Source organism: Furipterus horrens, unplaced genomic scaffold (assembly GCF_987537825.1).
Source record: "Furipterus horrens unplaced genomic scaffold, mFurHor1.1.pri manual_scaffold_5, whole genome shotgun sequence".
NCBI classification, from domain to species: domain Eukaryota; kingdom Metazoa; phylum Chordata; class Mammalia; order Chiroptera; family Furipteridae; genus Furipterus; species Furipterus horrens.
In genome coordinates, this window is record NW_028327175.1 from 147,109,467 (window position 1) to 147,121,686 (window position 12,220).

Consider the following 12,220-nt stretch of genomic DNA (forward strand, 5'->3'; position numbering starts at 1 on the left):
TTCTGGACAGACCTCGTGTACCAGGAATATTCATGCAATTTCTGAGTGACTGTGTCACAGAATATAAAAAATATATACCTTCCCAGAGCTTCAATTGTAACTAAATTCAGTTATTTAAAAATTAAAATTTATGTTAAATCAAAGACACACATACCATGAAGGACCATGCTAAATTCACATTAATACTTAAAACACAACATAGCACGTCAAAAATGTTAATTTAAGCAGCATGCTTTTATAAAGCTGAAGTCTAAAAGATAATCTTTGAGGCCTTCTTTTAAAAGCAGATTTGTCTTCATAGGCAGGTCTACACAGTTTCCTATCAATGTTTCATTTGCCTACACTGATAAAGATAAATATGCAAGATAGTGATTTTCAACCAGAGAAATACATAAGGTTGGTAGCTTAATTATGATTATGTAAATCATCAATAATTATCTCTTATTAAATTTCAAATTGCTGGTATTTAGTCTCCTCAAAGTCAGATATAATTTTAGTTGTTTAGCCTTGAATGAAAAAAAAAAAAAAAAAAAAGCAATGAGTAGAATACAGTGAAGAATGAAAGATATGGAGAAAAACAGTATTTTGTAAGAATCAGGCTTTTTAACATAGACTGAAATGAAACTGAAATAATTACTTCTCTTCTGGGACTCAATAGAGTCTAGAAAACAAATGGTATCAACTGGCAAAAACCTGTTCATCGTGAGACATCATTTGAGAGATATAAAGATTCAAGATGTCAAAAGAATGTTCAAATAATACAAATAAAACATTCACCTTTTTATTATTGAATTTATTAGAGTGACACTAGTTAATATAATTATATAGGTTTTAGGTGTAGTCATCTATAAAACATCACCTTTACATTGCATTGCATTCACCACCCCAAGTCAAGTCTCCTTAAATCAATATCTAGTTCCCCTTCACCCTCTTCTGCCTCCCCCTCCCCCCTCTTTCCCTCTGGGTAATCACCATTCACTTTCATATTTGCTACATAACACAGAAAAGCAGAGGTATAAACTGGTCATTAGTAATACAAACATATTGTAGAAAGAAAAACTTTGCATTTAACAGTGTTCAATGAAGCTTATTCACTACAAAGCAATCTAAAACTGTTTCTAAGGTTTGGGAAAAGTACTAAAGTTAGCAGTTAAATTATTCACTTTGTTTTCAATTAATTTATAGTATTGAGTTTGACTGCTGCCAATAAGAGTCCTCACATCCCTAAAATAAACTTTTAAGAATAGTAAATGAACCTAGAGCTATTGATAAGATACTACTTCCTCACTGAAAGGCCCACACCCTGCCTATCCTAAGAATTAAGATAAATCAAGCACATTAATCAACAGTTTCGCCAAAACATGCTTCTTTAAAGGTGGCCATGTTATCAAGTAACATGGATATGTTTGAGAAGATTACTCAGAAATGTGAATCCTATAGTATTAAATTTTCCCTTCTGAAGACAATGTAATATAACAAAAAGATCACTCATAATTTTGATGGCACCACACTATCAAACTCTCAGACACTCAGTAGTCATTTATGACTGAAAACAATCATATTCACACTGACCTTTGGAATGCTTCAGCAATCCTCTATTATGCGTTAAATGAGGCAGTGATACCACCAAGCCAAATTGCATGAGTTAATGCATTTTCTTCTTCTTTTTTTTAATGGAGCACAACTTTTTTTGAATAATAAAATGACCTGAGATTGTAAACATTCATACACATAATAGTTGTCTATTCAGATTTTGAATTATGCAAACTAGGACATTGAGTAAGGAATCAGAAGGAGAATTATTCTTAGTAAATTATAGTTTGCTAGATGAAATCACTATCAAATGATTCATTACCAAATCAATTTAATTTTTTTTTGACTCATCTGCATATATTCAGTCAACATCCATATTCTCTAGTTCTTCAACCACATTTGTTTTCATTAATTTTCTCCAGCCACCTTTTTGCCATATCTTAAAATTACTGGTGGTATTCATCCTTGGAGACTTTGAACTGTTTTTCTTCCATCTATAATGTACATTTTCTAGCTAAATGCACAGCTCACATCTTTGTTCTTAGTTTTGTACAGAATTCTGCTCACATGTGAATGTGATGTCAGAGAAGCATCCCTCGACCTGAAACAGCACCACTGCCTCCACAGCTGCTCATCACTCCCTGTTTTCTTGTTTGCTCTGCTTTACTTTCCTCACTAGAGGTCCTGCCTCTGCCTCCAGGTGGGGAATAGTTATGCCTCTTTCCAATGCATCCTCAATGCTTAGAATAGGGCCTCACACCATGTCAAGTGTCAGTAGGATATCTTAAAGAAAAGACTAAATAAATGATTAAATATTGATTAAGTAATTGAGTGGCTGAAATGACAACACCACAAACCATTATGTGGGTATGTTAGAGGTGGTTTCCAATAAGGAATGAGAGAATTATATTTGGTGGTTTCCATTTACCTTTTATCACAGCTGTTTTATTGTAAAGTAGAAGACAGAAACTTGGGAGGATAATTTTCCCAATCAGCCTTGCCTGGTAACTATTCCTTCCCTACTCAAAACAATTCTAACGTGCAACCTTCTCAATGCATACAAGTCTGACTCTTCAAATCACTGCTTTATAGATTTGGAAACTTTAAAAGCAAACAAACAAGAAGAAAAATACCAGCAAGAGCAGGATAAGGTAAAAGAACATAGTTTAATGTTATTACAATGGAAAGAGCCTTGGTTCCTAGGTGCCTTGAGTTAAGGGGAGTTCTGTGTTAACTTAAGACTAGAGAAACAAAAATTACTGTCTGGCAAAATGCAGAATGTGGAAAACAAAAATGAAGACTGATACTAAAAACATCTTGCCGCTAGTCACCAGGGGCGAGTGGTTTAGGGAGGTTAACAAGAAGGTACCTTTAGCATATTATCATATCTTCACATTCTGTTTAACACCCATTTGTATGCTAACCAAGCTGAGTGTACTTTAAGAATGTATAGCTATGACAATTCTTCAAACCTTCTATTATTGAATACAATTAAGAGGTCCATTTTTATTTGTCATAGGTAATAAGCATGTACCATTTGCTTAAACTGCACCACCTGATATGATATAAATACATGCTGGCCTTTGTGCATAATTCACAGTTTAGGAAGTAGCTACAGATGAAAGGATATCAAGTATTTTCCTACTTATTAATCCACATAGCACACTTATAAGCATATTTAATTAAATTGCATTAGTAATTTCAGTCAGAAATATGTGGCATTTGACCATTTACTTTGAAAACTGTTGTAGGAAGCACTTTAAATTCAAGAAAGTTTCAAATGACCTGGGGATTAGTTTTCATGCAGTGCCTTTACACTACTGTTTCCTCTGCTCAAAAGTTATAATGGCCGATTTCAGATTCCCAGTGTCCTCACAGAGACGAAAACTCTTAGCCCTACTGCCTCAGCAAGAAAGAGGGATAATCTAGCAGCCAATATTTGACCATGAGGAGCAGAAGTGATAGCTATAGAACCATTTGTACTAAAGGGGCACTTTGGGAAAGAGTCTTTGTGGGACAGGGGAATGCTGGAATCTAAAGCCTCAAGAGAGCATTCTGAGGATGAGCAGATGTAGATATCGATTAAGAAATTTCTGGACAGAAGAAACTCCCAGGAGCTTTATTCTAGGACCAGTAATTGAACTTTAGTGCTTCTTAAACACATAAGTTCTTAAATAATTTCCATGAGGGATTCACTCCGCAACTATACTAAAAAATTGCATAACCTAAGAGTAAACAGTATGTTGGATACGCCAAAAAAAAAAAAAAAAAAAAAAAAAAGAAAGAAAGTCAAAGTCCACCCCTTACCCCCAGAAATGTATCTCCCTATGGATTCCCCATCCCCCATTTAGAAGAATATTTGTCTTTTACATCATCCTAATTTACTTCTACCATCCATATGGCCAGAATTAGAAGTCAAAGTACTGGTGGCCTTTGGGCCACATGAAACACTCATATATACCTTGTTTGGCTTCAAAATTTAAATTAGAATGACTCATCTTTTACATATAGAATTTCTTATTCTTCTGAAAAAAATTATGGGATTTTCTTTTCTATTCCGTACATGGTTACAAGTGAATAGAAGCTAATAGGCCTTCACTCCTACCTGCACTCCAAGGCCCATGGTCCATGTTCCTACAATCTGTGCAAATGAAATCAATGCTAGCTTCAGTTGTTTGCCTTAATAACTTATGATTTAGTTATTCTCTCTATAGAAAAAATTATTTATTTTAACAGCATCATTTATGATTAAATGTCTGTGTCCTTGTGAGATAAGTTAATTCTATATAATTTGGATTTATTCCTATTAGACATAAGATTACAATATAGGATTTAAACAAAAATAAAAATTACAGTTATAATAGAATGTCTTTTCTTAAATATGTTTTTAATTTGTTAGAAACCAGGGGTTATTTTGCATGACTGAATCTTTTCATTTTTGTTAATAACACTGACATTCTGAAATTTAAACATTATATGAGGGATCACTAACTTTCAGAGTTGTATAAAATGTCCTAGTTTGCTGGCTTTTTTCCCCCTTCTGTCTACTTTGTCAACTTCTCTTGCTCCTTGTTTTATGATCATTTCATTAGATCTAGCAATATCATTACATATTGGATACTATTTAAGAAGCAAATGAAAAAAGGAATATCATAAATTAAATATATGATTACATGTCAATAAAATTCTAGATGACTTGATTAAATACCAACCTATTTTGTTAATGCTTAGAAACTTTTCTATTTACTTATCAATTAAGAGTTTTACATTCAGAAGATTTTAGCTGCTGACCTTTTAGAAAATGATTCTTTGGCACGAATGCATCCTTGCATATATAGCTTCAGCAGTAATGAGCAGAGTCAAATTGTTTTCTACTATGACAGCTGTCTTACAGTCACAGTAATAAGAAGTTTAAAACACACAAAGAATGGACATGAAGTTTTTTTTACATCAACTTAAGTCTAATATTGGCAGATGTATTTTAGATAGTATCATTTAACTTCTTCATAATTTACTGAAAAATTCTATTTCCTCATCAATGTGTACACCTTTCACTGAAAATAAGCAAAGATGACTTGATGATAACTTAAAAAAGTAAATGATAGAACCACAAAAAAATTGGAATCGTGATTTTTCTGCTATGCAATCTACCCAGAAGGGCACTAATGTCTTATAACAAGATTTAATATTTTGGCAGTTAGAATCAAGTTAGGATGTTATAAAATTATAAAACAAATGGAACATAAAGTATTTTTAAATTTATTTAGAAAAACAAAACTTCTATATTTAGCTAAAGGTCATTTACTTGATGTCAGCACTAACAATCTTACATAATCTTGTACAAAGAATTAGTTAAAATTAATACTAAAATATGAAGACTAATATTAAAATAAGTTTTAATATTTTATAAGCTTGTACAGTCATCTACTTATTTACCTTAGTCTTTATAGGACTTCTATTATTGTTAGAATTGTGGTGTTCCATTAGTGTAGAGCCTACTGCATAAAAACCATATTTTATTTTATTTGTCTTAAATTTTCTTTTTAATGTATTCATGTTTCAGATATATTTATTTGGATATTTGTTAAGGAAAACCATGAAAGGAAGTGACAAATACTATTTACCTTAACAATAAGACAATAACACAGAATAGAGGTGAGAAAAAAGTGCTTATAGAAAGTAATTGTTTAAAATCAAACACTTAGAACTATCCTTCCCATTAAGAAATATACGTATACCAGATTTCCCTCTCCCTTTTGTTTTTATGAGTGAAGTTCTGTACATTTTATTCAAAAGCTTAATGCCTAAGATTTTATCCTGTCTTTCATATTTGATTTAATACATAAATTATATAGGATGCACTTTGTTATGTGCCTTATTTGAAATAACCAGAATACTTACCATAAAATGAGAGAGTGATAAAGATAATGAAATTTAGGAAATCTTAAACAGGTGTTCTAGTTTAGACACATTTAAAAAAAGTCAAGAAGCATGGCCTAAGGACCAGCCCAAATAAGAATTTCAACTTTTAATAACCTGTATCTCAAACATTTACATAAGCCAAGGACTCTGTCTATAGCAACTATTACTGAAACATTTTTCCATCTACTATATATTCCTAGCATCTTCAACCTCTTGGTTGCACCTTCAAACTTTTCACTTTCCCCAGAGGAATAACGTCATCCAAGTTGCCTGATACTTACCACTTGGTTCCTCAGTTCCCTTTCTTCTCAAAATCTGATATAATCTTACATCTGGGGTTCCAGTCATCTTCTACTCTGAGCTATCCTATAGTCTTATCTAGGTCTACTCTGATTGCTTTTCTTGCCCAAATGTTTTGCCACTTTAAATATTGCTCTCTTTAGGGAATAAAGAAGAAGAATAAAGATAAATAAACAAAAAGGGAGGATTGTGAAAATTTGGATGTCAACAAAATTATATCACATCACACTTTGTTTGAACTGTGTGAATAGTAATAAAGATGTATTGGTTATTTAGAGTCTTTCTTTCCATGAGTACAAGGCCTCTTTTACTAGCACTGTGTATCACTCTATTTGGGACGCCCTGGAGGTCTGTAGAGCAGAGTTTGGCTAACTCCTAATTATAAATTGGAAAGATATATAATTGCAACTATAAAGAATAAAAAAATTCAACATAAAATTTTTATCTTCTCCCTTGCCAGACTAGTGATTTTGACAATGGAAGGAAAAGGCAGCCAGAAACAACTTCTAAATGCCTCTTAATAACTTTTTCAAATGAAGATCCAACCTCTATATACTACCCCTCCCTCTTCGAGCTATACGCTTGAACCAGAGAAATTCCAGGGAAGGAATGACCAAATGCATGCATTGTTTCTTTATGTGACCTCTTCTACCTCCCTGGAAGCAGGTAAGGAAGGGCAGTAATATTTATCTCAGTTCCCACTCTGGCTCTGGAACTTGCCCAGACAAGGAAGAGAAAACATTTTCATTGAATCAGCTATGGCATCCTTTACTGGCAGCTGTCTTCAGATAGTAGACACTCAGCATTATCTTTCATTTCTCAAATTTGCTGTGACCTCACAGTATCTTTTTAATTCTACATCCATAAAGGACATTTAGAATGGATCTTCTAATCTCTCACATAGAGATAGGAATATCCTTTTGCTTCTGAATCTGTCCAATTTTGTATAATCACAGTGTTATGTTCATGCCATAACTTAAAAATGTCTGGTTCCCTTGATTCAACACTGCCTATGTATTTGTTCAGTTTCTGAGAACTAGTCTGAACCACTTGTTCTCAAACCTGTTTGAATGCCATTGCATAGTTGTAAAGCAGCCAGGACTCTGATTTGGCAGGCACTTGGAGCAGCTTTGAATAGTTCTAGTAAAACTGCTCCTGCCCTCGTTCCTTTCAGGTAGGACTCGTTGCCATAAGCAACTCAGGGTCCTGTGAAACCAGAACATATATTTCCAGAAAGATCTTCTTAAGACTTAATTTTTAGAGCAGTTTTTAGGTTCATTTAAAAAAATGAGAGGAATATACAAAGAGTTCTCATGTACCCCTTTCCCCATACATGGGTAGCCTCCCCCATTATCAACACCATTCACTAGAATGGCACATTTGGGTTGACAATGTAGGTTGACCCTACATTGACATATCTTAATCACCCAAAGTCTACAGTTTACCTTAGATTTTACTCTTGCTGTTAAACATGCCATGGGATTTACAAATATATAATGACATAGCTATCATTTGAATACAGAATATTATTCTGTTCTAGAGATCTTCTGTGCTCTGTATACTCATCTTTTCCTTGCCCACCCCTAGCAATTGCTGATATTTTTATTTTATTCATCATTTTGCTCTTACCAGAATATCATATAGTGGGATTATATAGTATGTAGGAGTATGTAGCCTTTACAGATTGGCTTCTTTCACTTGTTAATTAGATATTTAAGGTTCTTCCATGTCTTTTCATTGGTTGATAGCTCATTTCTTTTTAGCACTGAATTTGTCTGGATATACTACAGTTTGTTTATCCATTTGCTTACTGAAAGATATCTTGTCTGCTCCCAATTTTTGGCAATATGAATGAAGTTGCCACATGCATCCATGCACGGGATTTGGATATATGTATGTTTTCCAGAAAGAATTTTTAGAAATTCTAATTTTATTAAATAAGATATGTTCTAAGTTTTTTTCTTTGTATACATTTTCCCTTCTAAAGGAAATTACACGTTTAACACGTTCTATATACTTGCCCAAGAGCTTTCTTGAAATTATCAGGACCCAATGTGTGTCTTATTATGTGTTGAATTTGTGTCCTTATAACAAAAACATGCTTTCTGGTAGTTGTAATGAAAATGAACTTGAGACATGGCTCATCTTTTGCACAAGCACATAAAAATTACAACTAAAATAGAGAACAACCATCATTCAGAACTGTCAGAAATTGAGTTGAATGTAAGTCTGACAACTATGGAATTAAAGAAACCACATCCATCCTGACTGATAGGAGAGGTGCAGATGTGGAACTGACTGGTCGCTCACCGATGTGTGGTGGATAAAAATTCGGGAGGGATATCTTGAGAGCAAGGAGTCACAGCCCCAAACCAGACCTCCCAGCCCTGGGTTCCAGGACAAGAAGATTAGCCCCGACAAATTTGGGTTATAAAAAAAATGAAGATTGATTCAGTGGAAGAAACTGCTGGAGCACCAAGAAGTTCCTCTTAAAGAACCCACACATGGATTCACCTACTCAGACTCACTAGCTCTGAGCTCCAGCACCTGGGTAGCTGCTTGAAAGATACCAGTGGCATACAGGGAGAAACAGATGTGTCTGGGACAAAGGCAAGCAGAGCCCAATGTCTTTTTTTTAAATCCTCTCCCTATAGGCTGGCAAGCTTGTGCCATATCTGAGACTCCATCAACCTGGCTAACAGTGTTAGGCCCACCCAAGCAGCTTTTCCATATGAATGGCTAGTCTTGGTTCATGCTTCACAACTTCCTAAATCCTATCAAACAAGCAAGAGCTGCCTCATTGAGGCCCAGGCCTGGCAGTAGCACCAACCAGCCTAGATTCACAGCTTGGCTTTGCCTGTTAATCTCTAAGTCCAGTATAAGTAGCAGCCATCTCAGATTGCTTTTTAACTCAGGCATAGTGACACCAGGCAAATCACAGGTCAAGGCTGACCATGGCCTGTACCAACAAAGAAATCCCAGGGCCAGCAGACCCAATGGATAGCTACAGACCACATTAGAGCACCATCACCTTGCTACTGTATAGCTGATCATCCATGGAGGGCAGAAGTTGGTGGTAAGTGGTTACAGCCAATCCTTGTAGCTGACTGGCCAGGGTAAATCCCTCCCATTGATCTGCCAAGAGCAACCAAGACTCAACTACAAGGGTGTACTCGGCTCACATGAAGAGTATACCTCAAGTACCCAGCTTTGGTGATAGGGGAGGCTGTGCCACTGGACCCTACGGGACAACTACTACATTAGGCCACATTACCAAGAAACAGAGTCAAAGCAGCTCTACCTATTACATACAACACAGGGAGGCTGCCAAAATAAGGAGGCCAAAAACACGGCCCAAATTAAAGAACAGATCAAAACTCCAGAAAAAGAGCTAAAGGAAATGAAGACAAACCATCTATCAGATGCAGAGCTCAAAACACTGGTTATAGGGATACTTGAGCAACTTAGTGAGGACCTCAGCAGCATAAAAAAGATCTACTCATAAACGAAGGATGCACTAATTGAAATAAAGAATAATTTTCAGGGAAACAACAGTAGAGCGGATGAAGCCAAGAATCAAATCAATGATTTGAAACATAAGGAAGCAAAAAACAACCAATCAGAACAGCAAGAAGGAAAAAGAAACCAGAGAAATGAGGATGGTATAAGGAGCCTCTGGAACAACTTTAAGAGGTCCAATATTCTCATCATAGGAGTGACAGAAGGAGAAGAGAAGGAGCAATAAATTGAAAATCTAATTGAAAAAATAATGAAAAACTTCCATAATTTGGTGAAAGAAATACACATGTAAGACCAGGAAGCACAGAGAGTCCCAAACAAGATGGATGCAAAGAGGCCCACTCCAGGACACATCATAATTAAAATGTCAAAAGTTAAAGATAAAGAGAGGATCTTAAAATCAGCAAGAGAAAAGAAGTTAGTTCCCTACAGGAGAGTTCCCATAAGACTGTCAGCTAATTTCTCAAAAGAAACTTTTAAGGCTAGAAGGAGTTGGCAAGAAATATTCACAGTCATGAAAAGCAGGGAACTATAGCCAAGTAGTGAACAATGCAGGTATTATGTATATTATAGAAGTTTTCAAAATATATGTAGGTTGACTTCTATGAAAAACCATGTTCTGTTATATTTGACAATTCTTTTTAAAAAATATATAAATTTGGAAAACACAATGCTTAGAATAGACAGAAAGTACCAATCAAACAAGAGGAATGAATGGTCCCTTCTAGAATTAGTAAGCAAAATATGCCACAGAGCACATTCCCACAATTAGAATAGTTTGAATTAGAAACCAGCATTCAAGAGAAATTATCATTTCATGGCTACCTAATAGAGGATAGTCTTTAAATATTTGTACGTTGAAGTTCAGAGCTGCTAAAAGAGTATTGTGAGTAAAGTACTACTTATATCTATTTTTGTGTGGATGAGGAAAATTATTTTTTTAAAGAACTTAATATGAATTAGGTATTAGTTATTTATAATGGTAGACAACCTCTGTGAAAGCTCATACTTTTTCAGGTGCTCTGTACTTTCTGTCAGTCTTTCTGTTCCCATGCACTTTCAGTTTTCCCATTAACCATTCCCAAATTGCCATTTCTAATAAGATGTGGATCCTGATCCTTACCTGATTCCAACCAATTTAAGTTAGCAGTGTAAGGCTTATCTTGGACGAATGTAAGGTAATAGTCAACTCTACCTATTAACAAAGAAAAATTCCAGCCAGTATCTGGATGCATTCCCAGACTGAACTTAATCAAATGACTTCTTCATAATCAAAACTAAGCAACTATCTAGAGTTTCTGATCATATAGCCCAAGTAAAGCATTGGCAGGGAATGGCAGTATTTAAACTCTTATAGTGAAGAAATCAAAGGGGAGTCATTTGTGAATTTGGGTTGAAGCTTTTATTTAGTTCTTCCACACATAAAAATTAGAGCATTGAGATTTAGAAGAAATCCCTCTTAGATAAGTCACTTGTAAAACATAAAGCTCACTCACCATTCCGACTCTCTTCATCAATAGCAACTATTGTAGCTGGTGGTCCTCCCCTGGCTAATTTGCAATCTAAAGAGAGAAAACAATGGAAAGTAAGAAGACACAACTACAACAGAACTCACCCTGAGATCAAATTCATCAAGATGTATATTGACACTTAAAATGAAAAATCCTATAATCGAATCATGCATCATTAATTTTAACAACTTTTTATTTTTTAAAAATGTTCATGAGCCATGGAGATTGCTTACCATATCATAACACAGTCACTTTCTGTACCATAAAATTACTCAGATCTCACTGAGAAAACACCAGCATAGACCAGGGGAGAACAAAAGTCCTTCAGGACAGAGATAATAGGATGGTAGTTTAACCCAAAGAAATAACCTAAAGAAATGATTAACAAGGATAAGTTGTAATTAAAGCTTCACAACAGAAACAAGCATAATTGAACTTTAATTGTGATCAAGAGACTAATTAAAGGGAGTTAATAAAATTTTAACAATGTTCTAAAGAGAGTAAAACACAGACAGACAAGCAATGCTCATGAGGTTGTTTGAAATGTTTACTTTTGTAATCTTACCCTCATATTGCCAGTCTGGAGTCAAAAGTATAGAGTCATCAATGGAAGCAGATCAGAAAAATAGGAGAAAGGAAGGAAGAGAGAAGATATGTATATATTTAGTGAGGATTTACAGATACAAATAGCATCATATAGTAACAGATACATCACCAAATAATTTGTGGAAAAATATACTAAATCCTTATAACAAAATTTAAAATCCTATTATAATATTAACAGATTAACTTTTAAATATATGCCCCTTGGAAATAATATAAACTACATTTATATGTTTCTTAAAATAAGTAAACACAAATTACTTAAGAGCAGTCCATTGTTCTCTGTTGAACAAACCTTAAGAATAGTGCCTGCCAATCAGTACTGAAGATTA

At 34.6% G+C, this 12,220-nt stretch overlaps 1 protein-coding gene across 11 annotated transcripts in view; it reads right to left on the bottom strand.

Moving 5' to 3' along the window:
* The window catches only part of PCDH15 (protocadherin related 15), a 686,961-nt gene that overhangs the window by 586,969 nt on the left and 87,772 nt on the right, over positions 1-12,220 (bottom strand). For 6 of the 11 annotated variants that reach the window (XM_090279288.1, XM_090279285.1, XM_090279287.1 and 3 more), the window contains exon 2: positions 11,271-11,336. The exons of 3 other annotated variants lie outside the window; for them this stretch is intronic. In XM_090279288.1, the coding sequence (XP_090135414.1) occupies positions 11,271-11,336 (66 nt within the window). Of the gene's footprint in view, positions 1-11,270; positions 11,337-11,850; positions 11,866-12,220 lie in introns of all 11 variants that reach the window. 2 more of the 11 variants (XM_090279289.1, XM_090279281.1) reach the window with 1 other exon arrangement.